We start from the raw sequence: 18,345 nt of genomic DNA, 5'->3' as shown, positions 1-18,345 counted from the left end.
TTTACTGATAATTTCTAAATAATATTTCAATTATATCTTAAATAATGTAAAGAGGTGTTTGTTCTCCGCCCACTTCATTTACATCTAACAGATGTGTGAAGCCTATCTCAGAGAGGTAAAGAAACAGCGGTAGACGCTGTGTCCGTATAAATATGAACATTCATTTATCACAATTCCTCAAAAACAACACCCCAGGATAGTGTAAATTATCAAAAAGAACTACAAGAACAAGTTAGGCAGACAATTCAGTAGTCATTTGATTTCAATCCACGTTGTCTCAGTCCATTGACGAAATACATCAAATGTGTGTTACCTTGCTGATTACAAAACGTGCTAATGCAAATAATGTTACATTGTATTCTCTGATGCAAGGCCGTCTGCTATAATACAATTCCACTGTGGTATACCCAATCTGAGGGATCGTCTCACTAGCCTAATCAATTCTGACACCTTGTGGTGAACCATGATAACAAATATTAATCCTCAACTGTCGATATGAACACCATTGAAACGAATTCGTGAATCGAGAAACAAATTACATTTGATGATAAATATGAGAAAATTATTCGTACACCGGTTTGGCTCTTTAACATCGGAGTTTGTTTGGGGCGTTGTGACAGCCGAAGCCTCAGTCTGAGCTTCTAGCACCACCCCCTCTCCTGTTCCAAGTAAACAATACGGAAGTTGCCCAGAACTCTGCCTATCAACAAGAAAGACGACAGAAAGGGTAAGGTTGCTAACTTCGTTGTTACAGGCATTTATTTACACCATTTATCGCCGTTTTTTAATTAATCTGTACATCAGAGTGTTTGTATGTATATATGAATGCTTTTTAAAAATTACTATCGCGTGGCACGTTCAGGGAAACATTACGAAAGGAAGAGGGAAGTTGGTCAGAGCTATCATTAGCATTAGCCACAACAAGGCGAGAGAGCGAAGCAGGGGTGTATTCATTACGTTCTACAATGTAAGAACCAAACGGAACGAAACGGGGAGGGACCTAGCTGAATTTGTCCAATAGAATCGTTCGTTTTCGTTGGAAAACGGTTTCCTTTTAGAGTAAACTGTTTCTGTACAAAACGTTTTGCAACAGAATTGGCGTGATGAATCCCTTCCTCTTCAAGGAAGTTTGCGGGGGCAGGCATTCAGAAGGTCTAGAAGCTATGTACATAATTTCACATAATCTAGAATTAAAATGACACAGAAAAAACGCGATATTAAAAATCACAAGCATTTTTGTGTTTAGGATTTAGCTTGCTGGTAAATCATACAGCACAAGGTTAGCTAGATGCGTCATTTAGTTAGCCAACGTTACTGGCAAGGCAGGACATGTCTGTGTATAATATTCAAAAGAGTCACTATCGGTGTCGTTTAAGATGAACATGACGTTATTTATTTATATTACAGAATATTGGGTGATTGTCATTCATATTCCATTCACCCAGCTCAATGAAACATCGATAGGTTAAGGATACTAAGTCAAATGATACGCAAAATGTACCGTTACCCGTCATGAGGTTGCTTCAACCTAGCCTATGAATGAAAGTTTACAACGTAGGTGCGTGCACAGGTCGAGAGAACTGAGTAATCAAGGTGACATACCATGACACGTTAAATATCGATTTACACAATCTTGCCTGTATCTAGATGATCTAGGACGGCTATATCCAAACAGCGGTACGCCAAATAAAACTATGATTCGCATTTTCAAACAGTCCATTTAGATTTTCCAACGGGGCTACAGTTGGGTGATGTTTTTTTAAATATGTTTTTATTTAACCTTTATTTAACTAGGCAAGTCAGTTACGAACAATTTCTTATTTACAATGACGGCCAAACCCGGAAGACGCTGGGTCAATTGTGCGCCATCCCATGGGACTCCCAATCATGGCCGGATGTTATTCAGCCTGATTTCGAACCAGGTACTGACTCTTGCACTGAGATGCAGTGCCTTAGACTGCTGTGCCACTCGGGAGCCCTAATACAGGTAGCCTAGTCAAATAATTAACATCCAATCACATTAACCCTTACTCTCTCCCGGGAATTCCACTAATGGTCCTTATGTAGCCAAAGGTAGCTGCTGCTCATTCTGTTTGCTCGAAAATTGATAAATGGTTAAAGAAATGTAAAGTAAGAGGCGCAAATATGATGAGAACTACATTGATTTGGGGCTCACTTATATTGGGAGTAGTGCCTTTTCCCAGCAACATTATATGTACAAAAGTACTATCTCACAACTCAATGAAACCTTCACTCTTGCACAGACATTTAGAAATGAAACATGCCTATTTGAAAAATAAGCCACAGGTGTTTTTTGAGCGAGAATAAAGATTACTTTCGATTAGTAAGACAGGTATAAAAGCAGATACATTTATAAGAAGGGGCTAGAAGCGTCTTATATGTTGAGCTACCGAGTGGCTAGGACAGGTAAGCCCCATACTATTGTGGAGGACTTAATTCTTCCGATATGGCTGAGACAATGCTGGGGAAAAGGCCCAAAAACCTATTCAGTCAATTTCTCCATCAAACAACACTGTTTCATGACACATCAGTGACATGGCAGGAGATGTTTTGAAACTGTTACTGCTTCGCATACAAGCCAGTGAATTCTATGCGTTAAAGCTGGATGAGTCAACATGTGGCGGGCCTGGCACAGCTCCTGGTATATGTCCGTTATGTTTTTTTGGGGGGTCAATTAAGGAAGACATCCTCTTCTGCAATCCACTGGAAACCAGGCCAACAGGAGAGGATCTTTTTAAAGTACTGGACTGCTTTGTGACATCAAATGGACTTTGGTGGTCAAGATGTGCTGGTATCTGTACTGAAGGCTCAAAAGCCATGACAGGGAGACAACGCGCGTGCAAGCAGTTGCTCCCGGCGCCATTTGGTTACACTGCAGCATCCACCGAGAGGCTCTGGCTGCCATGGGAATGCCTGACTGCTTGAAAGACGTTTTGGACACTACAGTGAAAATGGTTAACTTTGTTAAAGCAAGGCCCCTGAACTCTCGTGTATTTTCTGCATTATGCAATGATATGAGTAGCGACCATGTAACGCTTTTACAACACTGGTTATCAAGGGGCAAATTATCGACACGTTTTTTAAAATTGAGAGACAAGCTTAAAGTTTTCTTCACTGACCATCATTTCCACTTGTCTGACCGCTTGCAAGATGACAAGTTTCTCACATGACTGGCCTATCTGGTTGATGTTTTTTTCTCGCCTGAATGATCTGAATCTAGGATTTCAGGAACTCTCCGCAACACGTCTTTCCATCATTGTATGTTTTGTTTTGTGTGCAAATTAACTTAAGCTTACGCACATTGTCAAATGTGGTATAGTGAAGCAGATGAGTGAGCTGGGTGCTCAATTACGCAGGTATTTTCCCAGAACAGATGAGACAAACAACTGGATTCGTTATCCTTTTCATGCCCTGCCTCCAGCCCGCTTACCGAAATCTGAACAAGAGAGCCTCATCAAAATTGCAGAGTTATGTGCATCCTTTCAAGCACACCCTTCTCATTAACCTGTGGTGATTTATTCACAATTTTTGATGAACAAATAAGGTTTTATATGTAAGATGGCTAAATAAAGAGCAAAATGATCAATTATTAATGTAATATTATTTGTGCCCTGGTCCTATGAGAGCTCTTTGTCACTTCCCACAAGCCGGGTTGTGACAAAAACTCACATGAATTCTTAGAGTTCGTTAACACATCGTATAGTGTGTGTGGCAAAAATACAACATTAAAGTGACCTGACCCTGGTGCTAGAGGGGGTATGCAGCTGGAGGTTGAATGATTGAAGGAGTACGGGACTATAAAAAGTTTGTGTACCACTGATCTAGGGTGAAATCATTGTCCAACAGTTGGAAATGAGTTTCTATTGGACAAATTCAGGTATGTTTGTCACCGTTCCATTTTAAGAAATATTTTAACAGAATCGGCGCAATGAATACACCCCTGATCACATGCAAACACAGTTCACTTTCATAGCAGCCACTTACAAACAACTCGTTGTGTATATATAATTCCTTCTCGCATATATCTATGCGCTCTCCTCTCACTGTTTCACTTCGCTTGTGGACTTCAGTGCACAACACATAAGCTGTCTGTGACAAGGCAAAAAAAACTATCCGAGCTATGTCATGACCGCTAACCGCTACACACAGCCTACTTAATTGTCCCGTCTTAGTCAACATAGCTACTAGAAATAATGCATTAGTAAACCCGTTACAATCAAGCAGTACAGTGAGCAGCAAGCAGATTAGCAGTTACACCGGTGGGTCCCAGTGACAACAAAAATAATACAAATAAAAGCTTGCCTTGCCTTGGAAGAGTTCCAGCGTTAGATAGCCAGCTAGCTAACATAGCATCCCTCTGTTTAAGCCAGGTGTTTGAGTAGGCTAAACTAGCTAGCTGCATTCAAAGCTAACAAAGTGAAAGTTAAAACATTTATACTACGAAATATACAGTTGAAGTTGGACGTTTGCATACACCTTAGCCAAATACATTTAAACTCAGTTTTTCACAATTTATGACATTTAATCCCAGTAAAAATCCCACTCTTAGGTCAGTTAGGGTCACCACTTTTTATTTTAAGAATGTGAAATGTCAGAATGTTTGGGAAAAAATCATTTGTTCAAGTATTGTCTTCTCTCTTTGAGTCAACTACTCACCACATTTTATGCATTGCAGTGCTAGCTAGTTGTTTTTATTTTAAGAATGTGAAATGTCAGAATAATAGTAGTGTGATTTATCTCAGCTTTTATTTCTTTAATCAAATTCCCAGTGGGTCAGAAGTTTACTTCCACTCAATTAGTATTTGGTAGCATTGCCTTTAAATTGTTTAACTTGGGTCAAATGTTTTGGGTAGCCTTCCACAAGCTTCCCACAATAAGTTGGGTGAATGTTGGTCCATTCCTCCTGACAAAGCTGGTGTAACTGAGTCAGGTTTGTAGGCCTCCTTGCTTGCACACTTTTTCAGTTCTGCCCACATTGTTTCTATAGGATTGAGGTCAAGGCTTTGATGGCCACTCCAATCCCTTGACTTTGTTGTCCTTATGCCATTTTGCCACAACTTTGGAAGTATGCTTGGGGTCATTGTCCATTTGGAAGACCCATTTGCAACCAAGCTTTAACTTCCTGACTGATGTCTTGAGACGTTGCTTCAATATATCCACATAATTTTTCTACTTCAGGATGTCATCTATTTTGTGAAGTGCACCAGTCCCTCCTGCAGCAAAGCACCCCCACAAAATGATGCGGCCACCCCCGTGCTTCACGGTTGGGATGGTGTTCTTCAGCTTGCAAGCCTCCCTCTTTTTCCTCCAAACATAACGATGGTCATTATGACCAAGCAGTTATTTTTTAGTTTCATCAGACCAGCGGACATTTCTCCAAATAGTACGTTCTTTGTCCCCATGTGCAGTTGCAACCATAGTCTGGCTTTTTTATGTCGGTTTTGGAGCAGTGGCTTCTTTCCTTGCTGAGCGGCCTTTCAGGTTATTTCAATATAGGACTCGTTTTACTCTGGATATGGATACTTCTGTACCTGTTTCCTCCAGCATCTTCACAAGGTCCTTTGCTGTTGTTCTGGGATTGATTTGCACTTTTCACAACAAAGTAGGTTAATCTCTAGGAGACAGAACGCGTCTCCTTCCTGAGCGGTATGACGGCTGCGTGGTCCCATGGTGTTTATATTTCGGTACTATTGTTTGTTCAGATGAACATGGTACCTTCAGGCGTTTGGAAATTGCTCCCAAGGATGAAACAGACGTGTGGAGGTCTACAATTTTTTTTCGGAGGTCTTGGCCGATTTCTTTTGATTTTCTCATGACGTCAAGCAAAGAGGCACGGAGTTTGAAGGTAGGCCTTGAAATATACGTCCACAGGTAGACCTCCAATTGACTCAAATGATGTCAAGTAGCCTATCAGAAGCTTCTAAGGCCATGACATAATTTTCTGGAATTTTCCAAGCTGTTTAAAGGCACAGTCAACTTAGTGTATGTTAACTTCTGACCCACTGGACTTGTGGTACAGTGAATTATTAGTGAAATAATCTGTCTGTAAACAATTGTTTAATTGTAGATGTCCTAACGGACTTGCCAAAACTATTGTTTGTTAACAAGAAATGTGTGGAGTGGTTGAAAAACGAGTTTTAATGACTCCAACCTAAGTCTATGTAAACTTCTGACTTCCAGCTTGCTCCCTCTCTCTTGCTTCTCCTTAATTTTGGAAAAAAAATAATTTGTTCAAGTATTGTCTTCTCTCTTTGAGTCAACTACTCACCACATTTTATGCATTGCAGTGCTAGCTAGTTAATGCTTTCAGTACTAGTCGTTCTCTGATCCTTTGTTTGGGTGGACAACCTGTTAGTTATTGCTGCAAGAGCTCTGATAGGTTGGAGGATGTCCTCCATAAGTTGGTCATAATTACTGTGTAAGTATATGGAAGGGTTAAGAACCATGAGCCTCCTAGGTTTTGTATTGAAGTCCATGTACCCAGTGGACAGACGCTAGCTGTCCTCCAGCAATACCACGGCGCTACCCTACAGAGTCATTGCAAAACAGGGTGTTTTAATCAATTATTTGTTGACATATGAATATACTGTATTTAGTATAGTTTTATCTAAAAAGTTTAACATTTTTATTTTTCTGGAATTCTTTGAGGATGTTCCTGCCCTTGCTCCTCTGAGGAGCCTTCACTGATGTAAACATTGGGTTCTTGATAAAAACAGAAAACCATCACATTGAACACAACACATGCTTTAAGCGAACAACTTCAGATGTCTGACTGTCATAAGTAAAGGCTTAAGCAAGTTCTGTAGCTATGTTTCTGTCATTTCCTCCTGTTCCTCTAAAAATATACCCTGGTCCCAGATATTTTTGTGCTGTCTTGCTATTTTTTTTGGTGTGTCAATGGCCATAGGACTTAGCAAGACAGCACAAACATATCTGGGACCAGGCTAGTCAAAATAGCAATTTCTGCTGACTAGGGTTGATCTTTTTATTTTCTCAGGTGAAGTCTTCCTGAACGAGACATTAGCGATGATGGGGCCACTCAGCAAGGCGGACTGAGGGGGATCTGGCCAGATGTTTTTCCATTCTAGTTTGCTTTCTTTTCACCATTTTTGCTTTTTCATGAGCACCTGCATTTCAGAGGAGCACCTGCATTTCAGAGGAGCACCATCATTTCAGAGGAGCATCATCATTTCAGAGGAGCACCATCATCAGAATGACTGTCTCTTTCAACCTTTGTGTCATCAACATTTTGTTTGTAACTGGTGAGTTTTACTTTGAATGTGACCCATCTATCTGCCTGTTTTGTCTGTCGGTCCATATGTCAGGTGGTTAAGAACAATACTTAAGGCCAGGGCTCCCCAACCCTGTTCCTGGAGAGCTACCGTCCTGTAAGTTTTCGCTCCAACCCTGATCTAGCACCCCTGATTCTAATAATTAGCTGGTTGATACGCTGAATCAGGTTAGTTCACAACTGGGGTTGAAACAAAAACCTACAGGAGGGTAGCTCTCCAGGAACAGGGGTGGCGAGCCATGTGTTAGGCCAACAACTATTGTAAACATTGTATTTTGTAAGCAGTATCTAGTGTGAAATGTACCGTGTGCAAATACTAGTCAGATCTTTAGTAATGCCCGATTCAGACCTCTGTAACTCTGTTTTTGCCTGTTGATTCACAGCCTACAGCAGCCTGGAGCTGGTCTCCAGTACTGGTAAGAACGCTACCCCTCCCCCCTCCCTCTCTCTTGCTAATGTCTCTGTTCATGTTATCAAAGGGACCCATCTGCCTCTCACCAGTTTTACACAATCCTCATAGTTATGTGATCAACATGGGTAGGCGTGGGAGTCTCAACTGTAATTGACAATCAGCGGTGACACCTCCGGTTCCTTTACATGATTTTGCACTCCAATGTTTCAGGCGGTACATACCAATTAATAGTGTATTACGGCCTGATTTAATCAGACCAGGAATACCGTAGCAAAATGTTTTGCAACTGGAAAACAAATATGTGTTCTCAGGCCGCCCCTCCGAGTCTAATATACTGTAGGGTTCTTCTCTCTCCCAGCTCATTGTGGACGATCTCCCCAAGTCCTGGAGGCTGCGAGAGGAGAGATCAGAAGCTTTGTGCACCGCAGCTCGTCCTACCGCCCTCGGCCCTTCTACTGTAGTTGGATTATCAAGGCACATGTAGGAGAGCCTGTTATTCTCAGGTAATGTCTCCCCACTCGCTGTCTTACCGCTGTCTTAGGGGCTTTTTTGGTGGGTCGGGGTGCATCAACGTTTGTCCCCAAAACAACTTCTAGTCTAGTCCTTAACCCTCTTGGCACTAGTGTACACCTGAAGGATTTAGGTAGGCGTAAGCAATTGGAGGAAGAGTTTGTACAGCCTGTCAGTGGTGGAGCTACTACCATGTTCTTTAAATATACTTTCAGATCTACATGAAGTGCCCAGGGTATACGGTGTAGGGGTTGTGTCCGGACTGGACTTTAGAAATGTCACATTGTGTAAAGGAAAATGGCTTCATTGCCAAATAATGTAGTTTTTGATTGTTTGCTTACTTCTTTATCTATTTTTTTTCCCGTCGATCTTTCAGTTTCTCCCAGTTTTCCACACGGTGTAAGAAGGAATGGGTCTCGGTGACGTCATCGACTGGCAAGCCCATTACCCTCTGTGGATCCGACCTGCCGAAACCCATGGAGTTGATGGGGGGAAACATTACAGTGACGCACCACTTCCTGCCACACTTATTCCCTGTGTCTGCGTTCCGCCTGGGCTATGTCAGAGGTATGGTGCCGTGATGTCAGGCTATATCACTTGTTAATCATCACCTAGTAGACTCGTTATAACTCTCTTTGAGTACCAGGAAATGTAATATAGCTAATAGAAATATCAGCTCTTCTCCCTCTCCCCCTTTCCCTGCCACTCCTCTCTCTCTAGACTCCGGGGACTGTACGGGTGTGGACTTTGAGTGTTTGGGTGGGCGCTGCCTGCCCCTGTCGTGGCGTTGTAACGGCCGGGTGGAGTGCCTGGGTGAAGGGGTGGGCCTGGGCATAGACGAGCAAGACTGTGATGGAGAGATGAAGATCCTGAATCTGGATCCTGAGCATGGCAAAACAGTGGTGGCCACCGCCACACCAGAGTCCTACAGGGCGCGGGAGACCGGAAGAGAGAAGAACGGGGGGAGTAACAGCAGAGGGAGGGATTGGGAAACAGTAGGGAAGGCACCGGGAGAGCTGGAGAAAGAGGAGGAGGAGACAGAGAAGCAAGTAGACGAGAATGGGGACCACACCAAGGAAAAGGAGCCAACCAATCCTATATATGACTTCTGGCAGTTCCAGGCTCACAGAGCCCACCCCAGTGTGACCCGGGCCCCCGTTGAGTGGCCCTGCGGGGGCCTCCTCCAGGCCTTCTATGGGACGTTCACCCCTCCTTCCATCAGGGGCCCCTCTCTGTTCTGTGTGTGGACCCTGGACCCCCAGGAGTCTAGGCCTCTGAAGCTGGACCTGCGGCTGCTGGAGCTGGGGCCTGGAGACACGGTCACCATCACTGACAGACAGCAGGGCACCGGGGAACTCCTCAAAACTGTGAGTGTGCCTGGGGGTGTGTTTGTGTCTTAGAGTTAGGTAAAGTGGCCCCTTATAAACTGATACGGGGTCAGATATTATTTAATTACTCTCGGATTGAAAGTAGGCTAGTCTTATTGTTGATCTGTGGTGAAAGCCAACTTCTACCTCTAGAGTTTGTTACAAGACTGATCAGTTCAATTACCCAAGGTAATTTACTCATTCTAATCATTTCACCATCTTCCCTTTCCATTTGTGACAGATCACCAGCGCGTCCAATTACAAGGCCATCCAGGTCGAGTCCCGGACCGGCCTCCTCTCCCTGACTTATCGTACGCTCCCCGGCTCTGAGGGGCTAGGCTTCAATGCCACCTACCGTGTCGGGGGCTACTGCCCCGCCTGGGAAGGTAAATGTGGGGGTGCCGAGGGGGGCTGCTACACCCAGGAACAGAAGTGTGATGGGCACTGGGACTGTCCCGAGACGGGACATGACGAAGCAGGGTGCAGGGGATGTCCCCGGGACCAGTTTGCCTGTGGAGTGGCTGGGCAGAGGGCACTGCTGGCGGGGCATAGCTTCCTAGGGCGTCCGGTGTGTTTCCCTGCCAAGGAGAGGTGTAACTACCAGCTGTACTGTTCTGATGGGAGCGATGAGAGAGACTGTTCTATATGTCAACCTGGGACCTTCCACTGCGACAGTGACAGGTAGAGGAGTGTGTGTGTGTTTTGGGGGGGGGTCATTTTTCTGCCAATGAAATCCTTATAATTGAGATTCTCCAAAGCGTCAGATGACATGGCCTCCACAATCACCCGACCTCAATCAAGTTCAGATGGTTTGGGATGAGTTGGACCGCAGAGTGAAGGAAAAGCAGCCAACTAGTGCTCAGCATATGTGGGAACTGCTTCAAGACTGTTGGAAAAGCATTCCAGGTGAAGCTGGTTGAAAGAATGCCAAGAGTGGACAACGCTGTCATCAAGGCAAAGGGTGGCTACGTTGAAGAATCTCCAATATAAAATAGATTTAGATTTGTCAAAACACTTTTTTGTTTATATATACACACACACACACACACACACACACACACACACACACACACACACACACACACACACACACACACACACACACACACACACAGTGGGGCAAAAAAAAGTATTTAGTCAGCCACCAATTGTGCAAGTTCTCCCACTTAAAAAGATGAGAGGCCTGTAATTTTCATCACAGGTACACTTCAACTATGACAGACAAAATGAGAAAAAAAAATCCAGAAAATCACATTGTAGGATTCTTAATGAATTTATTTGCAAATTATGGTGGAAAGTAAGTATTTGGTCACCTACAAACAAGCAAGATTTCTGGCTCTCACAGATCTGTAACTTCTTCTTTAAGAGGCTCCTCTGTCCTCCACTCGTTACCTCAAATTTAATTATATAGCCCTTCGTACATCAGCTGATATCTCAAAGTGCTGTACAGAAACCCAGCCTAAAACCCCAAACGGCAAGCAATGCAGGTGAAGAAGCACGGTGGCTAGAAAGGCCAAAACCTAGGAAGAAACCTAGAGAGGAACCAGGCTATGTGGGGTGGCCAGTCCTCTTCTGGCTGTACCAGGTGGAGATTATAACAGAACATGGCCAAGATGTTCAAATGTTCATAAATGATCAGCATGGTCAAATAATAATAATCACAGGCAGAACAGTTGAAACTGGAGCAGCAGCACGGCCAGGTGGACTGGGGACAGCAAGGAGTCATCATGTCAGGTAGTCCTGAGGCATGGTCCTAGGGCTCAGGTCCTCCGAATGAAAGAGAGAATTAGAGAGAGCATACTTAAATTCACACAGGACACCGGATAGGACAGGAGAAGTACTCCAGATATAACAAACTGACCCTAGCCCCCCGACACATAAACTACTGCAGCATAAATACTGGATACAGCATAAATACCTGTATTAATGGCACCTGTTTGAACTTGTTATCAGTATAAAAGACACTTGTCCACAACCTCAAACAGTCACACTCCAAACTCCACTATGGCCAAGACCAAAGAGCTGTCAAAGGACACCAGAAACAAAATTGTAGACCTGCACCAGGCTGGGAAGCCTGAATCTGCAATAGGTAAGCAGCTTGGTTTGAAGAAATCAACTGTGGGAGTAATTATTAGGAAATGGAAGACATACAAGACCACTGATAATCTCCCTCGATCTGGGGCTCCACGCAAGATCTCACCCCGTGGGGTCAAAATGATCACAAGAACGGTGAGCAAAAATCCCAGAACCACACGGGGGGACTTAGTGAATGACCTGCAAAGAGCTGGGACCAAAGTAACAAAGCCTACCATCAGTAACACACTACGCCGCCAGGGACTCAAATCCTGCAGTGCCAGACGTGTCCCCCTGCTTAAGCCAGTACATGTCCAGGCCCATCTCAAGTTTGCTAGAGAGCATTTGGATGATCCAGAAGAAGATTGGGAGAATGTCATATGGTCAGATGAAACCAAAATACCATACCTACTGTGAAGCATGGGGGTGGAAACATCATGCTTTGGGGCTGTTTTTCTGCAAAGAGACCAGGACGACTGATCCGTGTAAAGGAAAGAATGAATGGGGCCATGTATCATGAGATTTTGAGTGAAAACCTCCTTCCATCAGCAAGGGCATTGAAGATGAAACGTGGCTGGGTCTTTCAGCATGACAATGATCCCAAACACACCGCCCGGGCAACGAAGGAGTGGCTTCGTAAGAAGCATTTCAAGGTCCTGGAGTGGCCTAGCCAGTCTCCAGATCTCAACCCCATCGAAAATGTTTGAAAGTCTGTGTTGCCCAGCAACAGCCCCAAAACATCACTGCTCTAGAGATCTGCATGGAGGAATGGGCCAAAATACCAGCAACAGTGTGTGAAAACCTTGTGAAGACTTACAGAAAACGTTTGACCTCTGTCATTGCCAACAAAGGGTATATAACAAAGTATTGAGATAAACTGTTGTTATTGACCAAATACTTATTTTCCACTATAATTTGCAAATAAATAAATAAAAAATCCAACAATGTGATTTTTCTGGATTTTTTTTCTCATTTTGTCTGTCATAGTTGAAGTGTACCTATGATGAAATTTTAGGCCTCTCTCATCTTTTTAAGTGGGAGAACTTGCACAATTGGTGGCTGACACAATACTTTTTTGCCCCACTGTGTGTGTGTATATATACAGTATGTGTGTATATATATATATATATATAACACACAATATAGATTATTTTTGAGGACTAACAATCATCAAAATAAAATATAGACCGTGAAAGAGAAATCTAAATTTCTAAAAGCAAGAATTTAGCAGTATTGATTTTATTTGGTTTGAGCAAAAATAACACTGTGTTGGCCATGGCAAATTTCTCTCAACTCCATGGATAAATGTGAAGAATTGCAGGACGTTGGCTTAAACATGTCTACACTGCCAAGATGGGGGGGTCTCAAAACATTTCTCAAATTCACAGGGATAACTGTGCCCATTGTCACACCCCCTACCATGCCCACCATCTAAGCCCCCTTTTGATCCCGAAAAAAACTTGGTGTGTGTGTGCATGCATTTAATGTGTGTTAGTGTAGTTCCGATGTGACATGCGTTTGGTGTGTTTCGATGTGTGTGTATACGCCACCTGAACTGTTTATGTCTCTGCCCCAGGTGTGTTTTTGAGAGCTGGCGCTGTGACGGCCAGCTGGACTGCAAGGACGGGTCAGACGAGCTGAACTGCACCGTGACCCTACCTCCCAAGGTCGTCACCTGCGGGGGCCTCCTCCAGACCTTCTATGGGACGTTCGCCCCTCCTTCCATCAGGGGCCCCCCTCTGTTCTGTGTGTGGACCCTGGACCCCCAGGACTCTAGGCCTCTGAAGCTGGACCTGCGGCTGCTGGAGCTGGGGCCTGGAGACACGGTCACCATCACTGACAGACAGCAGGGCACCGGGGAACTCCTCAAAACTGTGAGTGTGGGGGGGGGGGGTGTAATGGAGTTTGGTAGACTTTGCCCCTAATAAACTGAAACGAAGTCAGATATTTAATTTTTTAAATCAGAGAGTAGGGTGGTCTGATCCTAGATCTGTGGTTAAAGCCAACTTTTCTACCTCCCAAATCACTGGGAAAGTTAATATAACCAAGTTAATTTACTCAATCTAATCACTTCACCCTCTCCCTCCCTTTCCCTCTGTGACAGATCACTAATGCGTCCAATTACAAGACCATCCAGGTCGAGTCCCAGACCGGCCTCCTCTCCCTGACCTATCGTACGCTCCCCGGCTCTGAGGGGCTGGGCTTCAACGCCACCTACCGTGTCGGGGGCTATTGCCCCCCCTGGGAAGGTAAATGTGGGGGTGCCGCGGGGGGCTGCTACACCCAGGAACAGAAGTGTGACGGGCACTGGGACTGTCCCGAGACGGGACATGACGAAGCAGGGTGCAGGGGATGTCCCCGTGACCAGTTTGCCTGTGGAGTGGCTGGTCAGAGGGCACTGCTGGCGGGGCATAGCTTCCTAGGGCGTCCGGTGTGTTTCCCTGCCAAGGAGAGGTGTAACTACCAGCTGTACTGTTCTGATGGGAGCGATGAGAGAGACTGTTCTATATGTCAACCTGGGACCTTCCACTGCGACAGTGACAGGTAGAGGATGGTCTGTGAGGGTGCGTGGTGTGTTTTTGATGTGTGTAAGTGTATACGCCATCTTGACCGTTTGTCTCTTCCCCAGGTGTGTGTTTGAGAGCTGGCGCTGTGACGGCCAGGTGGACTGCAAGGACGGGACAGACGAGCTGAACTGTTCCGTGACCCTGCCTCGGAAGGTCATCACCGCGGCAACCGTTGGCAGCTTGGTCTGTGGGCTGTTGCTGGTCATCGCTATGGGCTGCACCTGCAAGCTTTACTCACTGCGCACCCGAGAATACAGGTATCCCTCATGCACCTCACACGTCAGGTTTACTACATGTTGATGCTTCATCACCCACAAATGCCTCCCTTGATCTGTGTCCAAATTGTCTTATTGGACCAGACACCCATATGTTTCTGTCTGTCTTCCTCCTGCAGTATGTTTGCTCCAATCAGCCGCCAAGAGGCGGCGCTGATCCAGCAGCAGGCTCCTCCCTCCTACGGTCAGCTGATTGCCCAGGGCATCATCCCTCCAGTGGAGGACTTCCCCACAGAGAACCCCAACGAGGTGAGAGCCTAGTAACAGGTCTAGGATCAGCTAGCAGTCCCCCAATCCTAACCCTAAGTGACCTTAGATCAGGAACTAACAACAACTTTGTTCCGCTGTGCTCTGATTGGAGCACAATTAATTGAAGGCCTCAAATAACAGATTACTTGAGATTTCCTTTCTTTGGTTTCCTTCCTTTACAAGGGGAATCCATCACTAACTTAGTTTGCCTCTCTGTCTCTGTGTTTCTCTTTGTCTCTCTCCCCCCATCAGTCTTCCTCTCTTACTCTGAGAGGTATCCTCCAGCTCCTCAGACAGGACACCGCCAACTCTCCACGTCGCCGTCGCCGGCCCCGATTCGTCCGCCGGGCTGTCCGTCGCATGCGGAGGTGGGGCTTAATCCCTAGAACTGCCTCCAGGCCCTCCCAGTCTTCCAGTTCCGCCCCCCAGCAGACAGATCCCACCTCTACTGGTGCAGAGCCCAGTCAATCAACTCCCGCAACTTCCTCATTGGCTGTGGAAGCCGTCAATCTGCCGTTGCAACAGAAACTAGGCTTGCTCCCTCAGACGGTGCAGCACCCACCACCGCCGCCTCCCGCCTCCCTTCCTCCACCCCTCGTCTCTATCCCAGCCACCCCCCAGAGCTTCCCTGTGGCTGCCCCTCCCACCCCCAGTAGCCCCTCCCTGGCCTCCCTCTTCCACTCTCTGGGGCGCGGTATCTCTCGCTTCCGCGCCTCACCGTTCTCCTCCTCCTCCCCCACCAACTACCTGCCCCTCTCCGCATCCCCCTCTTTCTCCTCTTCGGAGGATGAGGTGCTGCTTATCCCCCTCTCGGAGGACATGACCTCGGAGGATGACGTCCCCCTGCTAACCCTTGATCCCTGACCTTATCCAAACCCCACCGCCATCCCCCTCCCTGAATGATGTGCACAGTGCTCGCGCACAGGAGCACAGCAAGGCTCTCCCCGTCTCTGTGCTGATGTAGTGCCTTTTGAATTACATTGGGTTGGTTTTGACTGACTGTAGAAATCTCGTATTCAATGCGTTTATGTTATTGAGTGTGGGACCTCCTTGAGAAAGTGTATACGTGTGCCTGCCTCTGCGTGCGTGTAGTCATGAATGTGTGTAGTCTGAAAGTGGTGAACTTTGCACAGAGAATCTTCCTCCCACATCCTCATGCTCTAATATATCAGCTACTGTCAAATGAGTGTTTTTGTTTTTAACACATGAAAGAGCTTGTCTTTATGTGACTCGTATGTGTGACTACGTCATGTGTGTTTTAGTATTTATGAGGGTGTAGGGCAGCAGTGTAAGTGTATGGAAGATGTTCTAATATTATAAGTTATACCCCCCCCTTAAGTGCCTTGTTTAGAAGCTTCCTGCATATGATGAATTTGAATGATTACACACACGTACTGCATGCATATTGTCACAAATACGCTATATATACAAAAGTATGTGGACACCCCTTCAAATTAGTGGGCTCTGCTATTTCAGCCACACCCGTTGCTTACCGGTGTATAGAATCGAGCACACAGCCATGCAGTCTCCAGTAGAATGGTCCTACTGAAGAGCTCAGTGACTTTCAACGTGGCACCGTCATAGGATGCCACCTTTCCAACAAGTCAGTTCTTCAAATGTCTGCCCTGCTGGAGCTGCAACAGTCGACTGTAAGTGCTGTTAATGTGAAGTGGAAACGTCTAGGAGCTTCAGCTGTGAAGTGGTAGGCCAGACCGAGTGCTGAAGCGCATAGCGCGTGATAATCGATTTTGAAATACTCACTACCGAGTTCCAAACTGCCTCTGGAAGCAAGGTCAGTCAGCACAATAACTATTCTTCGGGAGCTTCATGAAATGAGTTTCCATGGCAGAGCAGCCAAAAGTTGGCTGGACTGGTGTAAAGCTCGCCACCATTGGACTCTGGAGCAGTGGAAACGCGTTCTCTGGAGTGATGAATCACGCTTCACCATCAGGCAGTCCGACGGCAGATGCCAGGAGAACGCTACCTGCCCCAATGCATAGTGTCAACTGTAAAGATTGGTGGAGGAGGAATAATGGTCTGGGACAGCTTTTCATGGTTCGGGCTCTTTAGTTCCAGTGAAGGTAGATCTTAACACTACAGCATTCAATGACATTGTAGACAATTCTGTTCTCCCAACTTTGTGGCAACAGTTTGGGGAAGGCCCTTTCCTGTTTCAGCATGACAACGCCCCCGTGCACAAAGGGAGGTCCGTACTAAAATTGTTTGTCTCGATCGGTGTGGAAGAACTTGACTGACCTGCACCGTCCTGACCTCAACCCCATCGAACACCTTTGGGATGAATTGGAATGCAGACTGCGAGCCAGTCCTAATCGCCTAACATCCGTGCCCGACCTCACTAATGCTCTCGTGGCTGAATGGAAGCAAGTCCCCGCATCTAGTGGAAGCAAGTTCCAACATCTAGTGGAAAGCCGTCCCAGAAGAGTGGAGGCTGTTATAGCAGCAAAGGGGGGGACCAACTCCATGTTAATGCCCATAATTAATAGAATGAGATGTTCGACAATCAGGTGTCCACATACTTTTGGTCATGTAGTGTGTGTGTGTATCTACACAAAAAGGCACACCTACCTTCTCACAGACAGACTGTTTTATATTGCTCTTTATAATTGATAAATTCCATGCAGTTCTGCAAACTGGCAATAATTTTGGGGACCCTCCTGGTTAGTGTATGTATGGCATAACTTGTGTGTGTAATGTATGCACTTAAATGTGATGTATGAATGTTTATAATGTAATTCTCTAGTACACATTGTGTCTAGTAGACTCACAAGACAATCTCTCTCAGTGCCTGAGGTTGGGTTAGACTTGTGCAGTGCACGCAGAATGATGAGGCCCCCCAGGGGCAACAGGCACAACAAACTTGACTTGAAGTCTAACCCCTTTGTGAATCCAACCCACTCTACCACACTTTGACACGATGAACAAATAGCGCATGAAGCGGCGTTTCAGTGTTGCCATTTGTATAGCATATTCTTTTGTTTTTTTCTCACGCTTTTGTCCTCCAGAAATGTACTTTCAATTTGATTTTCTTATTGTTCTGTTTACCTGGTTGTACTGAATGTATTCAATTATACATGGAGTGGTTGGATGATTGCAATCTAATAATAAGATTGTAGAGTGATTAAAAAAAATAGGGTCTATTTCACTGTACATAGGCAAAGATATGAACGAATCCACAGAGATTAAACAATTTGCACTTTTATTTGGACTCTGTGTGTGTGTGTGTGTGTGTGTGTGTGTGTGTGTGCGAGAGAGGTGTGGGTCGAAGAAGTGAAAGTGCAATGTTAGGAAAAGTAAAGAAGTGGTAAGTTTTTAGATAAGGTGGTCTATAAGCCATTGTCCTCTGTCTTCTGGGAATGTATCAAAGACATGTCACATCAGTCTCTCGAGAAGAGCCCCAGGGCGCCATGACGACAAAAGTACATTGAAATACCTGGGTGTCAATGGTGGAGAGCTGTTTGGTCGCTTGCAACTTGCACCGTTAGGAGAAGAGTGAAGGTGAGTCGGGAGGAAAAGCCATTACATTTACAGAAGAAGACTGATATTTCATTTAGAAAATTGT

The 18,345-nt window shown here is 45.3% G+C and overlaps 1 protein-coding gene across 1 annotated transcript; it reads left to right on the top strand.

The window, feature by feature from the left end:
- Nucleotides 1-589: 589 nt before the first annotated feature.
- On the top strand, nt 590-17,985 carry LOC118392083 (low-density lipoprotein receptor-related protein 10). Its single transcript, XM_052459794.1, has 12 exons — nt 590-727; nt 7,019-7,283; nt 7,696-7,728; nt 8,083-8,227; nt 8,611-8,801; nt 8,955-9,601; nt 9,843-10,282; nt 13,251-13,548; nt 13,779-14,218; nt 14,304-14,498; nt 14,636-14,765; nt 15,018-17,985. Exons 2-12 carry the CDS (start codon nt 7,235-7,237, stop codon nt 15,627-15,629), a joined length of 3,180 nt encoding a protein of 1,059 aa, XP_052315754.1. The 5' UTR covers nt 590-727; nt 7,019-7,234; the 3' UTR covers nt 15,630-17,985.
- Nucleotides 17,986-18,345: the final 360 nt, after the last annotated feature.

Source organism: Oncorhynchus keta, chromosome 13 (assembly GCF_023373465.1).
Source record: "Oncorhynchus keta strain PuntledgeMale-10-30-2019 chromosome 13, Oket_V2, whole genome shotgun sequence".
NCBI classification, from domain to species: domain Eukaryota; kingdom Metazoa; phylum Chordata; class Actinopteri; order Salmoniformes; family Salmonidae; genus Oncorhynchus; species Oncorhynchus keta.
Note: the sequence above shows the minus strand (reverse complement) of the source record. Positions and strands in the feature narration are given on the sequence as shown.